Below are 26,227 nucleotides of genomic sequence, written 5' to 3' on the forward strand. Positions count from 1 at the left end.
TTTCCACTCACTGCACTTGGCACATCATTTGCCTCCTTCCTGAGGACTTTGAGCACCTTGAGGCCACACTCGCAGCCTCATGTTTTTGTCCGACTGTCTCACCCAGGGCCAGGATGCCACTGTGGCACCCGTGGCAGTCCCATGGTCCTTCCCCCTCCTCTGCAAACAACGCTGAGCACAGCGCCTATCTCTTGGCAGTCCTGCTGAGAGCTCTGCCAGCTGCCTGGGCTACCAGCGACCAGCCTCTTCCCAGCTCGAATCTTCCCCCTGTTGCAAGTTGCCTCTCATCCCCTGTAACACTCCCGTGGGCTCTCTCCCTTCATCGCAAGCGTACGTCCTTCCTGTGCACGTGTGCTACCAAGCAGTGACCTTGCAATCACAGTCGTGCCTCAGCTGGCACCCTGCCAGCCCCCCTGCTTCCAGGAGGACTCGCCCCACCCTAATTATATACACTTATCTTGCTCTTGCTGCCACTGGAAACATCTGGCCTATCATGAGCTCCACTGAGAGTCTGCTGGCTGCATGTGGTTAGCATACGCTGAAATTGTAAAGGTCATCTGCCTTGTTGTGGAAACTTCTGGAAAACCAGAATCAGGCCTGAGATCGTTTTCTGTAATGTTGAGTACCTAGCGTGTGCTAAGTGTCATGCCAGTGGCTCTGTGAGCATTCCCGCTTTAACACTCTCAGCCGCCCTGGGAGGGAAGGATTGCAATCCCACCTCAATGGTGAGGAAACACGCTCAGGGATCCCAACTTGCTGAAGGTCACGCGACTCTAAGTGGTGAAGTGAGGGTCTTACCCAGCTCAGCGCGTGGGTAAAGTTCATGTTCTCTCCACTAATGCAGTCCCCTCTGTATGGCGAGTGAGTCACCCAAATAGGACAGAAGGGATCCACGATGACAAACGGATAGTGACCGCCTCAACACGACCACCCCATCAGCTCTATCACCCAGCTAGCAAAGTAATCATTCCTTTTCTTTTCTTTTTTTGTTTTGAGATGGGGTCTTGCTGTGTCACCTGGGCTAGAGAGCAGTGGCGACATCATAGCTCACTGCAACTCCAACTCCTGGCCCCAAGCCATCCTCCCACCTCGGCCTCCCAGAGTGCTAGGATTACAGGCGTGAGCCACGGGCCAGTAATCGTTTCTTGACTTTACACCTCCCCGCAGCTCATCCTTTGCGCCCACCCAGAGACCGAACTCCTCGTTTCCTCACCGGCCAGCCCCATCTCCCGCAGTCCCCCCCAGCCACTGGGAAGGACGAGGCAGCTGCATTTCCTAACTACTCAGGCTTCTTCTTGCTGCTTTCTCTTGCCCCTCACACCCCATCCATCAGCAACTCCTGCTTTAAAAACAGCCCCGAAACCTGATGTCTTTCCCTCCCTTCACTGCCCACAGCCTGGCTCCACCACCACCCTCTCCCGGATCATTGCAGGGGCCCCTTCTCCGTGTCGCCACATAAATTGTTCACGGTGGCTTTTAAAATGTAAGTCAGATGCTGTCACTCTCTGCTCAAAACCCTCCAGGGCCCCTGTGGTGCTGCGTAAAGGCCTATGTGCTTGCAGTGGCAGATGAAGCCCAGAGGCCCCTGCCCACCTGCCATGCTCCTTGTCACCCGCTCTGCACTGCCATGCTGGCCTCCTAGCTGCTCCTCCCACCTTGGGGCTCTGACTCGCTGTATTTTCTACCTGGAAGGATTATGTGCACACAAACATATACACACACACACACTTATTTATGTGTTTATTATCTGTGTGTCCCACAAAACAGGCTCTGCGAGGGTGGGGACTTGCTTGGTTTGCTACCATGTTCCCAGCGCCAGGCCCGTGGCTGGTGCCCCCTCAGTACGCTCGGAGCGCAGGTTCCCACACTGGCTGCCCTACAGCATCTCAAGCACAGCAAGGGGCTGGGCTTGGCACCAGGGACGTGGCCAGAGGAGCTGAGTCTCCAGTTCCACTCTGTCTCCTAGAGGTGGGTCGTCCTGCGCCCGGAGGCCTGAGGTACGAGACTCTGAGGCCAGACGGCAGGGCTGGAAGCACGTGGCTGACGCGGGGGCAACGCGCCAGAGCACTGCTGACCGCTGCTCCCGGCCAGAAGAAGATTAACAATAATCCCGGCCATTCATCCAGAGCTTTACAGTTTACAAAGTGCTGTCACATCCAATATTGCATCTGGGCCACACCACTGCCCCAGAAGGTGGGCAGAGGGGGACCATGAGCCCCATCATACAGATGACAACCCGAGGTCCCTGAGGTTAAGTGGCCCGAGGCTGCACAGCACGTGGCCACGGCGGGTACTGAGCCAGGCCTTCCCGCCCACGCCCGCCTAGAGCGATTTCTATCAAGAGGGACCTCTGCGGCAGAATGGTATATTTCCGCTCTCCAAACAAACCACCAAGTAAAAAAACACGAATCATTTATTCTTTGGTTGTCTACACAGTCACTTAAATACTGTATTGCTGTCACCAGCTGCTTGTGCAGGCCCCTGGGGTGGCTCTGGGCCTGCGTCCTGAGCCCTGAGCCAGGTCCAGAGGGGAGCAGCATCCTGCCACGCCCACTCCCAGGGGCAGCAGCACCGTGCAGAGGGCTGTGCACGGCACCCCGTGGCTGGGCGGCGGGGGCAGGCCCACTGCCCCACGGCCCCGAGGGGCTGCCGTTCCCTGCCTGGGGGTCTTAGCACCAATCCACCCGTGGCCTGGGCATTGTCATAGCTCGTCCTTGGGCGTCGACTCAATGCCTGGGAGAGACTCTTCTGCAGGCTCGGGGGGGCCCTGCTGGGTGTCCAGGGGCTGTTCCTGGGGGAGGTCCACCTCTTCTGGGCTGAAGAGCATCTTCACCAGGTCGTCCGCCTGCACCCTGTCCTGCAAGGACAAACCCCTGCCCATTCAGAGAGGCCTCTGGCCCAGGCACTCATCATCTCTCAGCAGCTGCTTCCCAGAGGACCATGAAGGTGCTTCCTTAATGGCTCCGGGCTCATCTCCTTCCCAGCAGGTCCTGGATGAGAACGGCCGAGGCCCAAGGAGGCGCCCAGAGCTCAGCATCACTCCCCATCTTGGCCACCCCACCTGGAGCCCCATTCACAGGTAAGGAAGAAGGCCAGGGAGGATGAGGCAATGTGGACACGGTGACACGGCGCTGGGACTGGGAGTCCCGAGCCCAGTGTTCCTTTCATGTCTAAGCCACTGGCAATGGGATTTAGGGAAGGAGGAGACAGAACAAGGGCCCCCCAGGAACAGGTGACGGCAGCACCAACCGCTCTCACCCGCTCGCTGTGTCGAGGGTCCAGAGTGAACCACAGGGCGATGGCACAGCGTTGCCCTCTGGTGACAGCCTTCACCCCGTGCGGGTTTTCAGTGCCCGAAGAGAATCCCACGGCCCTTCCACACTGGGGCTGCACCTCTGCCTAAGGGGGACAGTAAGGGGGACACAGAGGACAAGGGCTGTCACCCTCCGTCAGAGAAGACATGGACCCACTGGGGCCAGGACTGAGGGCCGCTCTGAGGCTCGGCTTCCCCCAGGCCTGAACGAAGAGAAAGGCTGACCTATGAGAGGAGGGGCTGGCGTGGGGAAGAGGGCGCTGCCCTCCGGGAAGCCCAGTTGGTTCCTGTGTCCCCTGCACTTTGGGGACATCAGCTCCAGAAAACAGGGTTTTCATCTCCCAGGGATGAGGATGAAGGGGTGCTCACCGTCACGGTCTTGGCATCCAGTTCAGTGAAATAGAAGTTTCCTCCATCGAAGTCCCCGTTCAGATAGAGGATGGCGCTGGGAGAGGCAAAGACATCTCGACACGGCCCTTCTGCCCCCACTGCCCAGGGTCTCCACCTCCACGTGCTCTCACCCGGCAGCTGGGGGGTGGCCTTTTGTCCTCTGAAGCCCACGAACGCAGCCCCCAGCCCCCCCTCCCTCCACCCTCATCTCAGAGAACCCGCCTGCCCTTCTCGGTGCTTCTGTGCCGTCAGGCACTCATCACGCCAGCTGTGAGGGGCCTCTTTGTCTTCCTCTTGTCCAGAGGGCTGGGGCCAAGGACTGGACTCTGGGAACAGCCAGCCCCAGCCAGTGTGCGTGTGCTGGGGGGGATGGACTGCAGGGTCCTGGGGCCTCAGAGGGGAGTGCCGGCCTCTCGCACCACCTGCCCCGCATTCACCTGTAGTCCCGGAAGGTGTAGGCAGGGGGCTCCTTCACGCACACGAGGGTCTCGGCGTTGAGGATGCAGTTGTCCACGTGGACTGGATGGCTACTGTCCTTCCTGTCGGCCTGGGCCTCTGGGCCAAGGTCACATGTTAGCACAGGGGCACTGCAGGAGGTGGCACAGCTCTCCTTGTGGCGGGGGAGGGGGGGGGGTGTCTGGGTCTACGGACATGACCACCAGGCATGTCTCTGGCTGAGCCAGGAGCCCAGGGGCCAGGACAAGTCTGTGGGCTTCCTGGGATGTTCCTGGCAGGGGCGAGCAGGTGTGGCAGGCAGGACTGTGGGGCTCCACCCGAGGGCAGATCCCAGAGAGAATGGCACGACCCTGGTTTGTGGTTAGACTTTACAAAATGGGAAGGCCAGGGAAGCGAAAACAAGGAGCCAGGAGGTGGGCAGGACGCAGGGCAGAGTGAGCCAACCCTCCGTGAGGACTGCAGGAGACAAGGGAGGTGGCAGGAAGCAGAGCAGAGGGAAATGGCGAGCACAGTCAGGTGTGAGCTCCTGGGGGACTCCGGGTGGGCATGAGCGGAGAAATCACGCAGGGACCAGACGCGGCTTACCGTAAAATGCCAGGCAGACCACTCAGGGCGCTAAACGCGCCTCCCCTCCACCCATCCCAGTGCCCCGCGTGGCCAGCAGCACTGCCAAGTCCCGGCGGGCGCCTCCTTGTCCACCCCCACTTGCCCAGCCAGTCGCCAGGTCCTGCCCACCCACCGCCTGCACGTCCCCCGGTTTCTCTCTCTTTCCACTGCCACTTCCCCAGTTCAGGCCTTTGTTCTCGTGCCCCTAGGTCACTGTTGTACGGCTTCCCTTTCTGATTTGAGATCCCTCCATACACAGCAGCAAAAGTAATCTTTTGAAAGCAAGGGCCTCACTACGTCTTGCACCCCATGACAACTCCTCTCTGGCCGCCTGGGCCTGAGTCCCCGCTCCTCACCCCCGAGGCTGTGACACACACAGGTGCATGTCTGACAGTCCTCCGGTGTGCCCAGATTTTGATAGAACCCCAAACATCCTGCGGGAGAGTAAAGGCCTCTGACCTCCGCCACCTGTCAATGGCACGTCGATGCCAGGGGCCCTCTGAAGGCCGTGCCTGGACAGAGCCGGCTGCGGGCCACTGGGGAGCTGGCAGCACCGGCCGTACCTCACCCTGCTCAGGAAAGCAACGGGAACCGTGCGAGAGGGAACCAGGAACAACCGCGAATCTGCTCTGACCTGTCAACTAAGTAGTTCTCTCACGAATTTTTGTTTGACAATTAAACAGAGAACTTGCCACATAGCTCGCGATTGATCTAGAGGATAAACATGAACTCCTGAATGTAGTTCTCCGTGATCTGGCAGCTTTCTTAGTTCCTCCAACTCCCAGGCTGCTCAACGCCTCTACCCCCTTGCACACACTGCTCTCTGGCTTCAACGCTTTTCCCCCACCTGTGTACTCTGCAATCATATGATCCTGCAAACTGCCATCCCCTCTCTGGGAAGCCTTCCTGACCCCAGGTAGGCTGACTGTGACTTCCTCCATGCTACCGTCATCACACCGGGCTGCCACCTATTTGTTTGTGCTGGTCCCCCAGCTGGGAGGAAGGGGGCCACATCCTGTTCTCCACGTCCTCAGTGTGCAGCACGGCGCCCGGGGGGCGGCAGGGCTGACGGGGCCTACCTTCGATCGCAGTGCGGCACACCAGGTGGGAGTAGGAGAAGTAGAGGGGGCTGTCCAGGCGGAAGTAGGACTCCATGACGCGCCGCACCTTCTCGGTCACGTTGTAGTACAGGTGGGCGCTCTGCAGAGGGACTTTCCCCTCCTGCCCCAGCTGCCAAGGAGACAGGTGGTCAGCTGCCCTGAACAGCCCTCTGCGGGCCGCCAGAGACACTGAGGCACCAGGCCCCCCACTGAAGCTGCAGTCCCTCTGTTTCCCACACCCGACACCGCCGCCCTATACTCTTCTCCTTCATGCTTCTCTTCGTGAATAACCTGCTCAGAATTACAGCCCTCTGGGACGGGCCATTCTTCAGAAAGCATCTCATAGCTTTGAATATTGGTCTTGCCTTGCTCGCCTCACTTCTGTTACACTCGGTCTCACAGCCAGGATTCAAAAGTTAACCTCATTCAACATAACTCATCCTCGCTCCATGGCCACTGGGACGCCAGCAGGCAGACAATCTTCCTTTCCTGCTGCCATTCCCAACTCCTCCCCAGAGCCCGAGCGTCCCCTTCCCCGGCCCCTCTCCACACTCTAGAATGCCCAGGGTTGGTGCTACCTTGAGGGCTTTGAAGACAGTGACACCATAGAACTTCTCATTGGGCGTATGTGGGGATGTGTGGCCCCGGTAGCCATCTCCTGAAGTTGCTGCCGCCTACAAGGCCCCAAAACCAAGGTGACATTAGCCAGGGCAGCTAAGGGCTTGATAAGAGGTGGCCAACTGTGGGCAGCACGGGGCAGGTAAATGCTCACCACCTAAGGTGGGGGGAAGCTGGACCTTAGGGGGCAGGTGCAGTCACTGGGCTTCCCTTACATTGGTCAGTCTCTGCAGCTCCCGACACTCATCGTCAGAGATCACGCCATCCATCACCACCCGCTGCGAGCCATTCAGGAGTTTGGAGTTCATGGTGAGACTGATGCCTTCATATAGCAGGGGGCCACCTGCAAAGCAAAAACAAGACTCCAGCTAATCCAGTAGCAGCTCAGTCCAAAGACTCTCTGTGGAATATTGTCTCCTAATGGAGAGAGATGCCAGTTATTTCCAATTCACTAGAGAAATCTCCTGCTCCGCCACTTCTAGAAGTAGGGTGGTGCACAGGACAGCACTTGGAGCTGACAGACAAGATCCAAGTCCTACTCCTACCTCTGTGACCAAGTAACTGCTGGTTCTCGGGCCTTTACACATTATTGAGGACACATCATAAACCCATTCCTACAACACAAGCTCCCAAATCGGAATGAACTGGGTTTGACTGTGGGATCCTCTACTTATTAGCTGTGAGACTTTGACAAGTTACTTATCTCCTGAGGTTAATTTTAATTAATTAAAAGGTTCTCATCTGTTAAACAGCATAGATACTTCATATGTCTGATGCCAGTTTGATGTTAAGAACATGTAAGACAGGCCGGGCGCGGTGGCTCACGCCTGTAATCCTAGCACTCTGGGAGGCTGAGGCGGGTGGATTGCTCGAGGTCAGGAGTTCGAGACCAGCCTGAGCAAGAGCGAGACCCCGTCTCTACTAAAAATAGAAAGACATTATATGGACAACTAAAAATCTATATAGAAAAAATTAGCCGGGCATAGTGGCGCATGCCTGTAGTCCCAGCTACTCGGGAGGCTGAGGCAGTAAGATCGCTTAAGCCCAGGAGTCTGAGGTTGCTGTGAGCTAAGCTGACGCCACGGCATTCACTCTAGCCTGGGCAACAAAGTGAGACTCTGTCTCAACCAAAAAAAAAAAAAAAAAAAAAGAACATGTAAGACAAGTTAAAAACTTAGCACAATATTTGGTACACAGTAAATGCTCAAAATTTTGGCTACCATTGTATCATCATTATCATTTATTTAAAATAAGGATCTTACAATCTGGACAAATTCTTTTCCCATGCTAATCTCATTAATTAACCACTGTTAATTTAATCAACTCGAGGGCAAAGGCCAACATTTTTCTCTTACAGTTCTCACGCTGTCTCTCTGAGCCAGGGACACACTAGAGACTCGGTCCAACTCCATCTGTTTACTGAGCCCTCAGTGTGTACAAGGTGCTGTGCCAGACAGGGGAGGATGAATACTTGAAGACAATACCTGTTCTCCAACAAGTACACAAATAACCAGCACAAGGCGGATCATAAATGCCCTAAGAAGTTCACAAAAAAGAAGGGGACCCCAATCGGCTGGGAGGCTAAGACAGGCTTTGCAGAGTGTATCTGAGCTGCCTCATGCACAGAGATGGTGGGAAGCGTGTTAGGACGAGGGACAAGCACGGGCAGAGGGCAGGCTCAGAGAGCCAGGTGCAGATATGGCAAGAGGAGAACGCTCAGCTAAGCAGGTAGCTGGGGAAGGTGGGTCAGAGGCCCAGGGTCTGGAGGACTGGCCCAGCAGCCACGTGTGGGAAGGGCAAGGACAGGCTGGGCGAGGGGCAGCTGCAGACAGAAGGGGCGGCCTGGGGCAACGGGAAGAGACAGAGGCTGAGGAGAGAGATGAGAAGCAGCAGAGCGGAGCTGTGATCGTGGTCGGTGGTCCTTTTGGGCAGCCTGGAGGGGACACACGGAGGAGGAGGAGCCAAAGAAGGCCTGAAGGTTTTGAGTCTTGGTAGCAGGATGAATGATAAGTCAGGAGAACAGAATTTGGGAGTGGGGAGACAGGATGAGTTTCATCCTACAAATGCTAGTGGCAGTGGACTACACTAGGGTTCCTGTGACACAAGGAGTCTTACTTCTCAACCAAAGGCCAACTGTCAGTGCTCTTTCCAGATGGAAGTCCCATAGGTGAGTTAGGAAGGACACCTGCTGGACTCGGGCCCTGAGGCTGGCCCTCGGTGAGCTTTTCATTGCTGTGGGGGGCACTGCACGGCTAGTGTGGGGTGACCTCCTGGCTCCCCCACAGCAGCTGCAGGCGTGCCCCAAGCTCCATCCTCTCACCTTCCCGGGTCAGCCTGCTCACATCCAATGACTCTTTGGTCTTCTCCTCCACAAGGGTCTCGATCTCCTTCATAAGGTTCCCGATCTCCTGGGAGATGCGTACGGCTGTTTCCCGTTCCGACCTATGAGCACAGCTGCTCTGAGGACTGAATTCGAGGGCCAGCCCTGGGGTCCCACCCCAACTTCCCAGACTGGACCTGCCCACCCCTGGCCAGGAATTCACATCTGCCTGGGCTCAGGAAGCCTCAAGTGCTTCATCAGACTGATCCAACCATGCAGTTTCTTCAAGATCCTCACTTCTGTTTCTCTTGCAATCTCTTGGGAATCACCTCTTCTGGAGTCCATGAATCCTAAGTAGGTCAGGAAAAAATTAACAAGGTAAGGTGACCTACTTAATCTTCCAGATCTCAACGCATAGAATAGGGCCTACAGGAGAAATCTACTGCATCTGCCTCCTTTCAGGAACCCAAGGCACTTCTAGCTGCCCAGGGTTCCCCTTTTATCTTCCTGTCTCCCACCCTTGCCCTTCACACATCCCACGCTTGGCTCAGCCCCTAACAGTTTTCTCCCAGGGTTGCGTAGCGGGCCACTCACCCTCCTCCTCTACCCCCTCCCGTTTAGCTCTTGCATCCGGCTCACCGGGTCCACAAATGGAATTCCAAAAACATCGTAAGCGAAGAAAAGCAGTTCTTTCTCCAGCAGGCTTCGTCGTCGGTACTCCTGGGCACTCTGAGGACATAAAGGAGAGAAGGAATTCCCTAGGACTCAGCCCTGTCCCTTAGCCCCTGAGAGTGCCCCTCCCTGGTACTCTACACAGTTGCTGCTCTCCCCACCATTGCTGTATGTCTGTTCCCCAGTATGGGACAAAAGTCTCACTTCTGTGTCCCAGGGTTCCTCCTGCCAGGTACAAGCAGTACCTCTGAGGGGCATAACCAGGCTTCCCATGAGGGAAAAGTCCCCCTTCCTCTCTAACCCCAACCCCCATTAATCTCTGGGACTGACAATTGAATGATTCTCTGGAGATGTGGAAATATTCTTCAAAGGAGAAGAACTCCTTCTTGACTTCTGCAGGAGACCAATACTCGGGAAGGGAACCTAGGTGTTAGGCAACTCAGGTGTTACTCATTTAACCTTTACAAACAACCACCTCTGAGGTTGACCCTATCATTCTCGTGTTACACATGAAGGATGTGGGGTGCAGAGGGGACGTGCACCTGTCTAAGGTGACACTACAGGAAAAGCGAGAGCAGGGATTGACATTCAAACCCAGGTCTTTCCAGCCCCAAAGCCCATGTGCTTTCTGCTCTGCTGCCTGCCTCCCCTCCCCTGACCAGACCACACTCTCCCTGGGGCTGGGCCACTGTGGCGGGAGCAGCTGGGCCTGCCACTCTGGTCTTCCTGCATGGGCTCCCGGGCAGGGCTTGCCCAGGACGGGGCAAGTGAGTACCTTCCGGGGTCACATCTTTCCCTAGGTGCCCTGCTAATCTCCAGGCAGCAGAAGAAGGAAGGAAGAGAAAAAGAAGACATTGTCAGTTGAAATAAAAGATGAAGCACTTCAAGGAGGAAAATGTTAAAGGAGTCAATGAGTCCTATGTCATCTGCTGTATTTACCCAAGGGGAAGATGGAGATTTTCTCCCAGGGAGTTGACACTATTGGCCTCCTTGACCAAGTGCTGTGTGATCCAATGCAACCTTCTCAGGTGACCCTGAGGCTGCTGGGAAGCAAATCCCACTTCTCTCCTTTACGCATTCAACACTGGTTTCCTGAGTGTCAGCTACGTGTCAGGACCTGTGCCTGCCCTGGGACAGAGCCGGGAACAGAGATTCCGTCACCACTGACCAGCCAGCCAGGGGCCACTACACAAGTGCCTTCATCTCTCAGATTCTGAGAGTCTTCATCTCTAAAGCGGGAAGAAGAGTGCCCGCCTTGTAGGGCGGCTGTGATGATTAAATGAGATGATGGCGCAGTGCTTGGGCTGGATGGGAGAAGGGGAGTTCTAGTTAAAATGCTAGACTGGCCACATGGCTTTATCTCCCTCTCCCTCATCAGACTCATTATATGACCATAAACGGAAAAAACAGTATTAACTAAGCAAGACAAAGAGACTGGAAGTGCCATCTTAAAGCCAGATGGTCACCATCTAGTGGCCACAAAGGACAACTACAAGGACAACCCCCTCTGGAGGGGATGGCAAGAGGATTATTTCTACCAAGACTCTCAGGATTCCAGAGCTACGAAGGAAGAACCTGGGTTTTTTCCCTCAGGGCAGGAGTCTTTGTGTTATATAGATTTTTCTCCTTGCTTTGGAGTGAGATGGGAAAAACGCTGAAAGACGAAGGAGAGGACAAACAGCGGCAGGAAGAAGAAGGGATGGGGAGGAAAACAGAAAACAGGTGAGCAGGAAACAACATAGCAGGAAGTGAATAATGACAGATCTTGGCCAAACGGTATCAAGCGTCCGAATGGGGGATGCGAGAGGGGACAGCTCACGCCCGCTGGGCAGTTCTGCTTCTCTGTGCGACTCGGAGAACAGACCTCTGGGCCCTCGTAATGGTAATCAAGGCTCCCGTGTATTCGCCACGATCCCTGTGCCCCCTTCTTCTCCAAGTGACACGCCGAGTCAGTGAACTCACACCTGGCCCGGACACCTGGCCCCCGTCCGGCACACACGGCGCAAGTCCCCTCTGCCACCCCATCGTCTGCCCTCTGGTCTGCGCGCGGCCGGCAGCCCCCCTGGCCACAGCAAGTCTCTCACCTCACGGGGGCCGATGGAGCCGGCCTCTTCTTCTCCCAGCACAGCTGCGTAGTAGGCCAGATTCTGCTTCATCACTTCGTCGTCAGGGAAGAAGAGGAGATAGGTCTTGGCACATTCGATGGCCTGTGTGTAATTCCCAACTGCAAAGGGGACAAAAAAATGGCTGGGAGGAAAGGGTCTGATGCCAGCAGCCACTTAAGTGCTCAGTCTCAGCAGCGCTTGAGGCAGTGGTGACGTGAGAAAGGGGCACCAACTACTTAACAGGATGGCCTGATTTGGGGGCAGAAGTTATGGAGTACACACGGAATGAGTAATTGATTTTAAGGTGTTCAGCGTCCTCAGGGCTGCCTAACATCGAAACAGAGGAGAATCAGAACCTTCTGCATGCCCGCATCTTTAAAATCTCACAAATAATTCAAATACTTCTTAATATCTTGTCTCACTCAATCATTAGACCAATTTTAGGGATATTTTCCTATCTTCCTATCTTCTTTTTCCCTCTGGATTGTCAGAAGAGGAGGGAAAATTACAATAGCAGGTTGCTTCCTTGGCAGAACAGTTCTTGTTCATATGTGTTAGTCTCCCCAACTCAACTATAAATATCATATGCTTGTAAACATGCTGTGATGCTTACCACACAGTAGGAACTCAGTGAAGTCCTAGTGACTTGTTGGTTTTCTGGATTTTGATAGACCCCCCCCAAAAGTATCAGTGCTCAATGCCACATACTAGGGAGAAAGGCTGGGCAATGTCCTTTGAGCTGTTTTAAACAGCAGCATACCCTTACTTTTGCTATTACTTTTAATTCAAGTGCAAAATTAGATTACAAATGTTAAAGAAGGGATGAGAGAGGTCTTGAGTCTCCCTGGACCCGCGTTTTGGGTTGCTGGTAGTGGCTTCCTGGGCCAGTGGCTTGCAACGAAGTACCCAGGGATCCCCTGGCATGGTGCCTGCCACAGCCACAGAAAGTAGCCAAACACGCTGCAGAAGTGCAGTGGCCGTAATTCCTGCCTGCCTTGCCTTTGGCTTCTTACTAACAGTTAAGGCAGCAGAGAAAGAGGAAAGAAAGTAGGGCTCACTGTTATAGTAGGCAAACTGCAGGTAATTGTAATGTGATGGGAGGAAGTCTTCAAAGGGCTTCTCTCGGCTTGGGTGGGAAGCAAGCTCAGTGACACAGTTCTGCTTACAGCTGAGGACCTGGATGTAGTGATCTGAAAAGAATCAAAGAGGGAGAATAACTACAAGGTCAATCGTCAGGATTGCAATTCTGGTTAAGACGAACACATTCAAGTGGAAGCAATTTTTTTTTTTTTTTTTTTTTGGCAGATTCTCAGATTTAAGAAATTGAGGAATGAGGCCAAAGACATTGCGTCTCTATTACCAGGACATTGGCCTTAGAGCCCTGGGAGGCCTGGCGGAGCGCCTGGCTCTGAGCTGTGTGCACCTGTGATGGCCTGGAAGAGGTCAGCGTTGTACTCGAGGTAGTTGTAGCCATCATAGTCATAAGGCCCCTCGCAGAGGGCACGGCACTCCTCATCTGCCACAAAGTACTCTTGCAGCGCTGCCTCTAGGTGGGGCACGGCTTCCTGTGGCTCCTCCTCTGAGTAGAGTCGCACTCCCAGCCGAAATTCATGCTACTGGGAAAAAGCAGCAGTCAAATGCAGGCCACAGAGGAACCCTCTCTCCTGCCCTCCTCCACTGCCACATGGGTCAATTCCCTGCTCCTCAGCTTATGGGATGGAAGGAGGCGACCCAAGTGGCCACTACCGAACGAAGGCCTTTTGTAAATAAATGGCCTTGACATGTTCCTTTGGAAATTTAAAAACACTTAACTCTTAATCTGGATGAAAGATATGGGAGTTCATTGTGATTTTCTTGCACTTTTCTGTAGAGCTAAAAGTTTTCAGCTATATACAATTTGCTTTTAAAAGTTATTCTGCTATTGTTTCTTTTTTTTTTTTTTTGAGACAGAGTCTAGCCTGGGCTAGAGTGCCGTGGCATCAGCCTAGCTCACAGCAACCTCAAACTCCTGGCCTCAAGTGATCCTCCTGCCTCAGCCTTCGGAGTAGCTAGGACTATAGGTGCACCACCACACCCGGCTAATTTTTTCTATTTTTCAGTAGAGACAGGGTCACACTCTCAGGCTGGTCTCGAACTCCTGAGCTAAGTAATCCTCCCGCTCTGCCTCCCAGAGTGTTAGGATTACAGGCGTGAGCCATTGTGCCCTGCCCTGATATTGTTTCTAACATTCCAATTTCTTTTTTTTTTTTTTGTTGAGACAGAGTCTCACTTTGTTGCCCAGGCTAGAGTGAGTGCCGTGGCGTCAGCTTAGCTCACAGCAACCTCAGACTCCTCGGCTTAAGCGATCCTACTGCCTCAGCCTCCCGAGTAGCTGGGACTACAGGCATGCGCCACTATGCCCGGCTAATTTTTTCTATATAGATTTTTAGTTGTCCATATAATGTCTTTCCATTTTTAGTAGAGACGGGGTCTCGCTCAGGCTGGTCTCGAACTCCTGACCTTGAGCAATCCACCCGCCTCGGCCTCCCAGAGTGCTAGGATTACAGGCGTGAGCCACCGCGCCCGGCCTCCAATTTCTAAACTATTAAAATGTGAGCAAACATAAGCTCTTTATAAAAATGCTGTATCATCACAGACAATATCTCTTATGGAACAGACTTTTCCAGCTTAACAAATGGAATAAGACCATTGAGGAATACTGTACCACTTACAGTGTAAATCAAAAACCTACATTGAGCAAAAAAACTATGACTAGTAAACTAGCATAAGACGGGCAATTTCTGCATAAGACGGGTAATTATGCAGCCAATAAAATGTGTTTTCAAAGAAAATTTGAATATATGAGAAAAGGTTCATGATATAACGTTAGTTCAAAAAGGATGATGAAAATCACATTCATGATATGGTACCAAATTAGATTTAAAAATTAGATATGGAAGACTTAAAAAATAGGGCAAAATATCAACTAATGGTTTTCTTAAGGTGGCCATATTACAAATGATTACTTTACTTTCTGTTTTATACTTATCTACATTTTTCTAATATTGTACAATGAACATTTATTATTTCTATAATCAGAAAACAATCCTTGTAAATGCCACTTTTAAAAAAGAGAGACAGAGAAAAGGGGTTAAGATTTTTTCACCATATGGGGTTTGGCCTCAAGATCCTTGAAGTCAGCCTCCTTCACTCCAGACATGGTTTGGTAATAGTCTAGGTTCTGCTGCATTTCTATGTGCTCAGGATTGCCCACGAAGAAGGTGTGTGCTGCTGCTACGGCTTTCTCCAACTTGTTTATCTAAGAATGAAGCAGGAGAATGTAATCCCAACTCTGAAGGTTTGTGTCCAGATGTGCAGTCCACATAAACAGGAAACCTCAGCCTCCTGAAGCCTTTCTGATCCTTCCATTCAGTGTGCCCAGCCTTGCCAGCCCCAGAAAACACACCTATTACAGGAACTACATACCAGAGAATAGGAGCACAGTGCTCCAGGCAGATTTGCACCTATTCCCCAAGTCAGGCTTAAGGGTTCCCCAAATTATAGGAGGTAACACTTCAGCAGTGTAAACCTTCTATGTTAAAGCAAAGGTCATATTGTAGGGGGAGTGCTATGGAAGCCAAGTAATATATTAATGTTTTCATGATTCAAATGTAATGACTGAGCTGAAGAAAGTCTAAGGCTTCAAGGATTTAGAGGTAGGGAAGAAAAAGCAGTTAACAATGAGACTATGCCTAAGAATTTTCCAAGACTATACTTTTTTTTTTTTGCATAAAATAAAATCAAGTGTTTTTGAGATATCCAGGGAAAAGGTGGCTTGCTGAAAAATCCCAAGGTCCTTTACTAAATATAGACATGGTGTCCTTTGACTTAAAGCCCAGGGGTCATGAAGTTATTATAAAACAAATGGCTATAAGAAATTTGAGGGGGAAAAATGTGCTACAGGCCCCAATAATGCCCACAGCAATGGACTCCAGCATATCAGTAACACACGTTCATACACGGAATCCAAGAAAATAAATCACTGATGATCCAGTGATTAACTACATGGGCTTTGGTGTCAGACAGGCCAGCAGCAAATGTAGGTTTAATCACTCACTTGCTGGGCTTTAGACAGGTTAAAGTTTACTCTCTAAATTCAGTTCTCTAATCTGTCATCTGGAGATAGCACTCACTGGCTACCACACAGGATTGTTGGGATGGTCAACAAGATGATATACATGCAGCTTCTAACACATGGTGCTGGCACATAGTAAGTGCTCAATAAATGTTGGCTGGTATTATCCATATGCTAAGAAAAAGATTTTTCTTATCATAGGTACCAGTAAATGCACACTGCAGGAGTCAGCCCTGGTTAGATGACCCAAGGTAAATGATTACCCACCTCTGTACCTCAGTTTTTTTAACTGTAAAATCAGAAATTCTCTCAGGTCTGTTGCTTGTGCGGATTTACTCTCTCCCCATGTCTTTCAGCACTGCCCTGCCTTTCTCTGCTCTCCGCCGTCTCCTCACGTCCCTCTCCACCCCAGCCTTCTTCACTCCCTAAGCACTGAGGCACCTAACCTCCTTCTCTCTTGTGGACAAATGTCTGTCTCCTAATTGTTATCCCTGTCGAGCAAGATTTATTCCCTGTGGCTTCCAGAATGAGCATTCTAAAACTCAATTCTGAGGTCAGCCCCTGAGGCCCAGAGAATTCTCTTTTGAATCTGGCTTCACTTACCCTTCTAGCCTCCTCCCCTGCTGCTCTGCACACACACCCCGATGCCCCAATCACAACTGACTTTTTCCTGAATACATCATACTTTGGTTCTACTTCTCCCTGTATCTGGAATGGTCATCCTCCTTTTCTCCCTACCAATGTTTAGGGAAGGCTCTTGTCATCTTTTCTTTCTAGTCTAATTTCTCCAAGACAAAGCTACATTTTCTTTCCTTTGTGATACCAAAGCGCTATGTGTGTGCCCTGTTAGTAACCCTTACTGCATTTATTCTTAACAGCAAAGCAAGACAAAGCAAAGAAATAGTCAAGCATTTTAATTATCTGTACAAGAACTGGATGTAGTAGGTATTCAATAAATGTCAAAGAATTTTAGAAAGTGCTGTTAAGTGACATGAAAGACACAGCCCAATTATTTTGGTTTCAAGTCCAACACTCTTCCGAGTAACTGGGAGGAATGGAGGGAACTGTGTAAGCAGAATGCGTGTGGAAATCTGAGGTCCCCAAGAGCCTCTAAATCTGTCCCTAGGTTGAACTCAAGGTCTGTTAAACTATAGATACAACAGATATGCAGCACAGATTCTTCTTTTCCACCCTCAATAAAATAGGACTAATAATAGCATCTACCTCACAAGAGACTGTGAGGATCAGGGCAAATGAGTCAATGAACTCAATAAACGCAAAGTGCTTAAACTAGTGTCTGGAAGTCCATGCTGGCTATCATCATCATCATCACCACACAAGCCTGGAGCGCTCCAAGCCCATTTGTACACTTGGAATACGGTATACTGGCATTCCTAAAAATACTCATTTTCTTTGGAAACCTGACAGATTAGCCAGAGGGTCCCCACAGGGAGGGCCAGGCAGCCCCTGCTGGCGACGTGGCAATCCTACGTCCTGAAAAAGAGCTGCTGGATCCGGCAGCAGGAAAAGCACCACTGGAAACGAACCGGAAGGAAGATATTGTAGACCGCTTCTAGCTCTTCATTTGTACACTTACAATGAAATTAGGATGGGAGACCCAAGCTGCCGCTTTAATTCCTTCAGGGAGACCTCGCAGCCCTCCCGGAGAATAAAAAGACCCTGAGTTTTGCTTGGCTTGTGCCCTAATCCCAGGCTAGACCTTTAGGCTTAGCATCTGCCCGTGCGAGCCGGGCGAGGCAGATTTCCCGGCAGGGCCTCTGCTCTCCCAGGGTCCGAGGAGAGTTCCACAGCCAGGAGGCCACTGTCCCTCTCTGCGGACACTGCCCTGGCCCCCCTCCCTCTACGCGGACACCTCGCCAGGCCCCTGAAAACACTCCTCTCCCCAAGGACCCAGGCCGCCCGGCTCCGGGCAGGTCTGCACCTTGAAGTAGGCGACCTGCAGGTAGTTGTAGGGGCTCCGCTTGCGGAACTCCAACTCCACCTCCTCGCTGAGCGAGTGGGCGGCCAGCGGCCCGAGGCAGCGGCGCAGGCAGGCGGCGCGGCGCAGCAGGCTCCCGAAGAAGCGCAGGTCGTGCAGGGCGGCGGCGCCAGAGGCCTGCGCCAGGCTCGGGGGCGAGTCGGGGTCCAGCTGCCACGGGAGGTCGGCGGCACACCGGGTGCGGCAGCGCAGGCGGAGGGCGCGCAGGGCGGCCCGCGAGCGCAGCGCCCGCTCCATGCTCAGGACCACCCCAGTCCAGTCCCCGCGCGCGTAGGCCGCAGTCCCCTCGGCGAAGAGCAAATCAGGTGCTGCCGTGTCCCATCCCGCCTCGGACTCGATCTCGGCCCGGGAGGCAGCGGTGGCGACAGCCAGCAGTGCGGCCAGCAGCCTGAACACGCGTGCCGCCATCGCAGCCTCAGCCCTAACAGGACCGCTAGCCACCCGCCACGGCATCCGGAGCCCCACCCCCGGCGAAGCCCCGCCCCGCGGGGAGCCCGGCCTCCAAGCCGGACGGCGCATGCTCAGAGGCTTGCACCGCCTCTTTTGCTTTCAACCAACCCGGGCCCCGCCCCTCAGCGGAACCCTGTGCTCCAGCCTGAGCCCCGCCTCTGAGCTCGGGGCAGGCTCGGTCGCTCCGATGCCCAATGGCCATGGAATACGGAAGCTCCGCCCACGCGCCTTTATGCGCATGTTCTTCCGACTCGCACCGTCCAGGTAGTGGAAGGACAAGGTGCTGTCATGGAGGACGTTGCGGCCCCGGGGCAGACGGAGGGGGTCTCTGAAAGTGGGGGAGCGCAGTCGATGGCAGGTCGGGCAGGTTTGCGGGCCGGGAGTCAGCAGGGGAGCTGGGGGAAAGAAGCCCTCGCGAGGCAGTAGTCTCCGGGGCGGGAGGCCAAGGGCGGGAGCTCACGCCTGTATTCCGGCGTATGTGTCGCAGGAGCCCTGGTGGAGCGCTCCCCGACCCCCGGCGGTCTGGCCCTGGTGAGCCCCTACCACACCCACCGGGCCGGGGACCCTTTAGACCTCGTGGCGCTCGCAGAGCAGGTGCAGAAGGTGAGAGGCGTGGCTGGGGAAGTGAATAACGTACATCTTCGTTCACCTTTTGTCCCGCGTCTTTCGGCTCGGACCTCAAAACCTACTAAGTGTGGGGGGGCAGCATTGGTTCTTGTCTAGCGAGCCGGTGGCTGACTCGAACTCTGATCTTCTGAGGCTAAAGGCTCCTTCGGCAACTTGAGTGTCCATAATCTCCCTTCCTGGGAAGGTTTGCACAACATTTTTAATACTCATTATATCATTTGCACTTTAGGACTACACTGTGAGGTAGGCTGTACAGAAATTATTCTTCCCATTTGATACATGAAGAAAAGTTTCTGGGGATGTTTTAAGATCACTTTAACTCAATTTCTTCAGGGATGCACAGACCACTTATTTTAAGCTGTTTCCCATAAGATCATCATCTGTTACCTGAGAGCTTGTAGAACTTAACATCTTCAAGGAGGGCAAGGACTCTAAGTTTTATCCTGTATCCTCATCCACTAGACACAGTATTCCCAAGCCCGGTGCTTAGACATTGATTGCCAAAATAAGTAAAATAAAGAGGAAATGGGAAATAAAAGAAAAAGCATTGGAAATTTGGACACATGAGTATTAATCCCACTTTTGATATTAACTTGCAGTGTGACTTCAGGCAGATTTCTTCTCTCTGAACCTCAGCTTGTATATCTGTAAATGAAGGGTTTGAAGTAGGAGAGCTCCAAGATCTAAAGCTGTGACATTCAAGACATCGAGTTACAGAACCCTCTTCAGTATGCACAGATGTAGGGCTCTGCTGCTTTAACGCTTATGATGTCCCCTTGTCCTTGTATGCACTATTAGATTTGGGCTTGATTATGTTCAAAGGTTTTTGTTTTGCTCAAAAAAATAATTAATGTGCTCAAATTTCATCACATATACATATCTGTTTTGTTTCTAATTAAGAAAAATTCAAATACTTGGGAAATCTCCTTTAATTCAAACCTTGTGCCTTTTCCTTTTTAGATAGCTGGGGAGGAAAATACAACTTTTTTGGATTAGGAGAATATCATGTATCTATTTAATAGATTACTCTTACTGAGAGAGAGGGAGGCTGCCAGGGACAAAATCTTGGGCATACAACATATTCATGTGTTATGGAGTGACCATGGTATGTATTAGAATGACCTGAACCAAAGAAAGAAGGAGCACAGTTTTCGACTTTTATCTTATAATCTAGTAAAATATAGAGATGCATTATTGTGCTGCCTCCATTTCTCCAATATAACCAGTCTGTAAGAAGCTGAAGAAAAAAGCACTCTAGAGACAAACAAATGGAATCAAGCACAATAACCACCTGTGTGCTTTTTGGCAGGACTGACATCTGACATCCCACTTAGGTATTAGTGTGTGTTCAGAAAGCTCAGGAGGCCTGGTATTAAGGCATGAATTTTGGAATCGGACTGACAGATCCTTCAACTGCCATACTTGGTTCGTATTTCTATTGGACTGTATTAGGCTGTAATCTTGACGAAGGTAGGGACTTCTCTTTCCTGTTTGCCAGTGCATCCAGTGCCTAGCATGGTGTCTGACACACAGTAGTTGCTTACTATGTATTTGTGGAACAGATAAATGACTGACTCAGTTTACTTGTATGGTTTCTGTTTACTCATAACTTTACTGGCTTATATCTTTTGCCTTAAGATTCATCAATTAACCAGCAAATTCCCTTAATATTTCTTAGTTCAAGTTTGAGTTTAATCTCCTAATTTCTTTTCCTTAACTGTGTACTCCTGGAAGTTAATCAGCTTTTCTTAAAAATAAGCTGCAGGCCGGGCGTGGTGGCTCACACCTGTAATCCTAGCACTCTGGGAGGCCGAGGTGGGAGGATCGCTTGAGGTCAGGAGTTCGAGACCAGCCTGAGCAAGAGCGAGACCATGTCTTTACTAAAAATAGAAAGAAATTAGCTGGACAACTAAAAATATATATATAGAAAAAATTAGCCAGGCATGGTGGCACATGCCTGTAGTCCCAGCTACTTGGGAGGCTGAGGCAGGAGGATCGCTTGAGCCCAGGAGTTTGAGGTTGCTGTGAGCTAGGCTGATGCCACGGCACTCTAGCCCGGGCAAGAGAGCGAGACTCTGTCTCAAAAAAAAAAAAAAAGCTGCAAGTTTTTGACAGATTTCTAATGCCTGAGTGATAATGTTTCCCAGCACGTGAAGTGGTCTTTTGGCTTTGAGAATTATTTAATCTATTTTAAGCAATTTCCATTGTCTTCAGTTGCATTTCCTGACACATGACAGGCAGTCTTCTGTGTACATTGTAACTTTGTTTCAGGTCTACATCACAGTGCAGTCTTTTAAAATGCATTTTAAGTAACAATTAGGAATGTGGATATAAGTTAAAATGTAAGTAGTTGTGATGTAAATAATTGAACTGAGGTAATGAACAGATACTTTCTATGTATAGTTAGGTTCTTACATTAGCAAACGATCAGAGCCACATCACAGGTGTCTTTTGATTTTTGTTGTAAGACCCATCCCTAATTTCAGAAATGTTTAAGCATGAGAAGATACACTTGACCTTAGCCAAAAGGCTGAGAAGTGATAAGCATGAGAAAATAAGTGAGAGACCTGAGAAATGCATGGGGTTAGTCAGGTATACAGCAAGGGGAGGCCGGGCGCGGTGGCTCACACCTGTAATCCTAGCACTCTGGGAGGCCAAGGCGGGAGGATTACTTGAGCTCAGGAGTTTGAGACCAGCCAGAGCAAGAGCGAGACCCCATCTCTACTAAAAATAGAAAAAATTAGCCAGGCATGGTGGCGTGTTCCCTTAATCCCAGCTACTCGGGAGGCTGAGGCAGGGGGATCGCCTGAGCCCAGGAGTTTGAGGTTGCAGTGAGCTCTGATCACACCACTGTACTCTAACTGGGGTGACAGAGCGAGACCCTGTCTCAAAGAAAAAAAAAAAAGAAAAAGAGCAAGGGGAAAAATGTATTAAATGGAGGAGAGGGCATATTGAGTATATTTGGTAGCACGAGAGAGCAGGGCATGTTGGAGAACCAAAGAAGTTCAGTGTGCATAGAGTTCAGAGTGAAAGAGGAGAAAGCTATGGGAAGTAGAAAAGAGGGAGCACTTCATTCTGTGGTGTGGGGTCGCGTCAGGATGAGCTTCTCAAAAGCAGGGCTATTTGAGCTGGGCCTCGGGGTGAGGGGGAGTCTACGAGGCAGTGGGGGGAATGGGGAGAATACTTCAGGCATAAGCACAGGTGTTGGCATAACTCTCCACATTGGGATCCAAATAAGAAGATCATAGACGCCTTCTCATCTTTTAATCCACAGTTTGGTTTTCTCTCCCCCGTAGGCTGATGAATTCATCCGAGCAAATGCTACCAACAAGCTGACGGTCATAGCTGAGCAAATCCAGCATTTGCAGGAACAAGCTAGGAAGGTAAGGAGTGGTTTTTAGGCAGGCTTTTGTGTCTTTCGTCTAGTTCACAGGATTGGCTGAACTTGCTTATAATCATTGTGACTTATTTGTCTTTAGTACCTCCCAGAAATGTAGAGGTGTTGAGCAAAATAAAGAAATGAGCCTAAGAGGTTAAGTATAAGTGTTTTTTATCAGAAAGTTCAGTGAGGTAAAGCATTTTAAGGGGGAAAAATGTTCTCGTTTATAAAAGAAATGTACTTACCACAGGAAAATAGGAAAGAAAGTTAAAAACCATTCAAAGCCAGTAATGCCCAACATTTTGAACTATAATTCTTCTAAAGGAATTTTTACAGTATAGTAGCATAGTCTAATTTTTATTTCTTCAGAATGATCTGGATCTCATTGCCATGGGGGAGCAGAACCCACAGCATTGAACAGTTTCCAAATTTTGCTTAGGATGATTGTTGAATATGGACGCCTGTTGCCTCTGATACCTAATTTGTTACATCTCTGTGGCTGGTAGGTACTGGAAGATGCTCGCAGAGATGCCGACTTACACCATGCAGCTTGTAATATGGTGAAAAAACCTGGCAACATTTACTACCTTTATAAACGGGAGAGTGGTCAGCAATATTTTTCCATTATTTCTCCAAAGGTAAGAATATTTATTCTTTGCCCAAAATTCCACTTTAGCGTTTGAGAAACTCTTGGCACGTGTGTGTGAAAATGTAGACATGTGGATTGGTAAATGGCTTCCTAGAAAGTTGGGGTGGTGTGAGCCAGACATGATTCTAAAAAAATATACATATGCTTAAATTATTTCACTCATCATCTCTGTTAAAGGAGGGATCTGATATGTAATGCAACTACTTTCCAAGGATGGTTCTGACAAGTATGAAGTGAAAAGCCAGAAAAGAAATTGTGGCATAAGTAGGAAATGAGCTCCGTTTGTTTACAACCTATGCTGATCAGAGATGACTCCTTTGTCTCCTCTAGGAGTGGGGGGCAAGTTGTCCACATGACTTCCTTGGTGCCTACAAGCTACAGCATGACTTATCCTGGACTCCGTATGAGGACATTGAGAAGCAAGATGCTAAAATCAGCATAATGGACAAGTTGCTAAGCCAGTCGGCAGCCCTGCCTTCATGCACTGAACCCAACTTCCAGGGACTGACCCACTGAGAGTGGGCTCTGCCAGCTGTCACAACAAGGAGCTGACTGCCACCTCCTTGTTGCCCCCATTGTTGCCTTGCTGGGAGGTGTTCTGAGAATTGAGGGCGTATAAGTGAATCACAAACTTCTTAGAAGGAGACCCTGTGTGACTGTAACTGCTGCTGTTACTACTTTTAGTTGGAGTGGTAATGAATCGTGTCACTTTCTTTTGGGATCTTCTCTAGGCCCCAGATACCCACCCAGCTTCAGAGTATTGGCCTTTGTACTTTCCTCCTTCATCTCCATCTGTTCTTCCCTTAAGTTAAAGCATTAGAGAAAGAAGAGTTTCTTTTTCCCACAAAAAGGATGGTAGATCATTTTCCAGAGAGAACTGTTTTCAGTCTTTTTATAACTGGAGGTATTTAGGGTTGGGGGTGAGTCAGTTTCACAGTTGGTGCAACTCCAGCTTCAAATTCATCTAGGAGCAAGAATGTTGGATCGTGGAGGATGATTAAAAAACAAACTTGGTGTGACTGGCCCAGACAGTGTGTGATTCTGGAATCCGTGCTATTGGTAAGGTCTGGCTTGCCCCTTCTGTCTATCTGCCTCGCTAGAGTGAGTGGAGAATCTGAGACTGCAGCAAAGGCCGGGTTTGGGGAGGGTCTGTCTCAGAACTCATAGAACGTAGGACTTGGAAGAGATGTTGGAAGCTGCCACTAACCGTTGTGTGAATCCACTCTGTAGGTCGCTGAGGAGGAGATCCCGAGCTCAGCCACCTGCAGCAGAGCAAGCCCATTTAAATGGTAACTTTAAAGTATTGTAGAAGAGCTTAGGGCAGTGGGAGTGAGAAATAAGAAAAACAGCCAAGCTATTGATTATGAGCTAACTTGGATTGAAACTCATTTGGACCAGAATTATTCCAGAACTTAACGGGGGATTTTGGCTAAATTACCTACTTCTGATTCTGTCTGGACTTTTGTAGGACTCCACCTTATTTCCTGTTTGTTCAGCAGAGTTAACTAAATTTGCAGCGTATCCAGCATGGCTTTACTTCCTCAGTGCCATATAATCTATCACAATGTGCTGTAAAAGGAGAGAGAGATGTGAACTTGAAGGTACAATTGCCCAAGTTCGTTTTGGGAGATGGATTTTCCTCATGCTGATGGTGGTCATGCCCTAACCCCGTGACCTCTCCCTGTAAGCTGTGCTCCTTTGAGCTATACACTGTCCACCTAAGGCCTAGCACAGAACAGGGCTAGAATGTAACAGGGCCACACAGGTGATACCTGGCCACTCAGTTCACATGGGGATGTTTTGTGGAATCAGCCTCAAGTCTTGCTGGGGTGCTGCGGAGCTGTAGCAAAGAGACAGTGGTACAGTAGTTGATTCTGAATACAGAAAATTTCCCAGGATTGTACAAAGTTCTGACCTACATGGTAATGACACATTTTGAGTAGGTGTTTTATTAGTTATCAAATAAACAAATCGCAAACTTAGTGGTTTAAAGCAACACACATTTCATAGTTTCTATAGGTCAGGGGTTCAGGCACAATTTTCATGGGTTCTTTACTTGAAACCCTGCAAGCCTGCAGGGAAATGTTTGGCCAGGGCTGGGTTCTCATCTGAAGGCCTGACTGGGGAGGGATTTACTTCCAGGCTCACTTACATTCTTGGCAGAATTTTGGTTCCTCAAGGGCTGTTGGCCTGAGGGGCTCCATTCATTAGCTGTTAGCTGGAGGTTGCCCTCAGTTCCTTGCCACACGAGCCTCCGAAACATGGCAACTTTCTTCATCAAAGCGAACAGGAATGAGAGTGCCAGTGGGATGGAAGTTACAGTCTTAGGTACTCTAATCACAAACGTGGTATCTCATCCCCTTTGCCGTATTCTGTTGGTTAGAAGCAAGTCACTGGACCAGCCCCTACACACAGAAGGGAGTTCCACAAAGGCACAACTAGCAGAAGGCAGGCATCATGGCATCACTGGACAGGTCTTAGAATCTGTCTGCCACAGTGCCCAGCTAAGAGGGAGACAGTGAAATCCTGGGTAAAAGAGACAGTATTACAAAGTGATTCAGTATCATGGTGTTGAAGTTACAGATCTGGACTTTACTCTCAGCTCTGACAAAACAGCCTCCCAGTTGGCATCCCTGCTTCTCCCTCTATCCCCTCGCCAGTCCATTCTGCATACAGTCATCAGCTCGATCATTTGAAAATTCAAATCCCCCTCGCTCCTGGCATTCCCTAACCACTGGAGCTGGAGAGCAGTGATTCAGAGAGAAACCTTTCTTTTCAATAAGATGTATTCCCCACACTGGCCACCGGGCGGTGCCATTGCTCGTTCCTGGTCAAGCCACTTAGCACGCTTAGGGAAGGCTAGTGACAATGTGAGGTGATTTTGGACGCAGCACTTCAGAAGGGATTATCCATAGTGATCACTTTTCATTCACCCACCCATCTGTCCACCTAATAATCTCATAGATATTAAGTGCCTTCTAGGCTCCAGGTTCTGGCAGATAGCACAGCTGAACGAGACTCAGTCTGGTAGCAGGGAAACAAGCCAGCAACTACAGTAAGAATGGCTGTGATGGGTATGCGTGGACTGTCATGCAGCACCAGGGAGAGGGGCCTTACTTCGCTTGGCGAATTCGGGAAGACTTCTTGGAGGAGCTGACACCTGCTTGGGTTTTGAAAAACAAACAAGAATTAGATCTTTCTTAGAGCTACATAAAATAATGGTCTGACAAGGGATAACATCTTAGATGTGATGGCATTTTGAAAGAGCGTGGCATTTTGAAAGTAAGTAGATTGTTAATAGAATGTGGGCATGTGCGTGCGAGGAAAGAATCTTAGATAATGCTTGAGCTTCTAGCTTAAGTGTCTGCGTGAATGGTGAACGGTGAAAAGTATGGAGGAGGAAGACGTGCCTGATATTTTCCAGAATAA

At 50.5% G+C, this 26,227-nt stretch overlaps 2 protein-coding genes across 4 annotated transcripts in view; one reads left to right on the forward strand and one right to left on the reverse strand.

The window, feature by feature from the left end:
- Window positions 1-2,396: 2,396 nt before the first annotated feature.
- On the reverse strand, window positions 2,397-18,158 carry P3H1 (prolyl 3-hydroxylase 1). Its single transcript, XM_069477800.1, has 15 exons — window positions 17,637-18,158; window positions 14,726-14,878; window positions 13,004-13,193; window positions 12,639-12,770; window positions 11,560-11,699; window positions 9,443-9,532; window positions 9,101-9,153; window positions 8,804-8,925; window positions 6,699-6,826; window positions 6,444-6,539; window positions 5,845-5,995; window positions 4,141-4,258; window positions 3,683-3,758; window positions 3,259-3,399; window positions 2,397-2,857 (listed from the first exon to the last, which is right to left on the reverse strand). The coding sequence occupies exons 1-15, from the start codon at window positions 18,144-18,146 to the stop codon at window positions 2,702-2,704; spliced, it is 2,256 nt and encodes a 751-aa protein (XP_069333901.1). The 5' UTR covers window positions 18,147-18,158; the 3' UTR covers window positions 2,397-2,701.
- A 260-nt stretch (window positions 18,159-18,418) lies between these two features.
- The window catches only part of C8H1orf50 (chromosome 8 C1orf50 homolog), a 257,892-nt gene continuing 250,083 nt past the window's right edge, over window positions 18,419-26,227 (forward strand). The window contains exons 1-5 of one of the 3 annotated variants that reach the window (XR_011234501.1): window positions 18,419-18,501; window positions 18,631-18,746; window positions 22,067-22,153; window positions 22,656-22,787; window positions 23,129-23,411. Coding sequence is in view for 2 of the 3 variants with exons in the window: in XM_069477809.1 (XP_069333910.1) it covers window positions 18,432-18,510; window positions 18,631-18,746; window positions 22,067-22,153; window positions 22,656-22,787; window positions 23,129-23,314 (600 nt within the window). In the remaining variant the exon portion in view is untranslated. Of the gene's footprint in view, window positions 18,511-18,630; window positions 18,747-22,066; window positions 22,154-22,655; window positions 22,788-23,128; window positions 24,732-26,227 lie in introns of those variants that run through there. The other 2 variants (XM_069477809.1, XM_069477808.1) reach the window with 2 other exon arrangements.

This window comes from Eulemur rufifrons, chromosome 8, assembly GCF_041146395.1.
Source record: "Eulemur rufifrons isolate Redbay chromosome 8, OSU_ERuf_1, whole genome shotgun sequence".
Lineage (NCBI taxonomy): Eukaryota > Metazoa > Chordata > Mammalia > Primates > Lemuridae > Eulemur > Eulemur rufifrons.

What these genes read in the sequence shown, in the direction of transcription:
- P3H1 (XM_069477800.1), bottom strand. Translation starts at nt 18,146, where the DNA reads ATGCCGTGGCGGGTGGCTAGCGGTCCTGTTAGGGCTGAGGCTGCGATG. An exon ending in AGCTGCAGAGACTGACCAAT is followed by an intron (nt 6,540 to 6,698) that starts GTAAGGGAAGCC and finishes GGGGCCTTGTAG; the next exon opens with GCGGCAGCAACTTCAGGAGA. An exon ending in TACACCTTCCGGGACTACAG is followed by an intron (nt 3,759 to 4,140) that starts GTGAATGCGGGG and finishes TGCCTCTCCCAG; the next exon opens with CGCCATCCTCTATCTGAACG.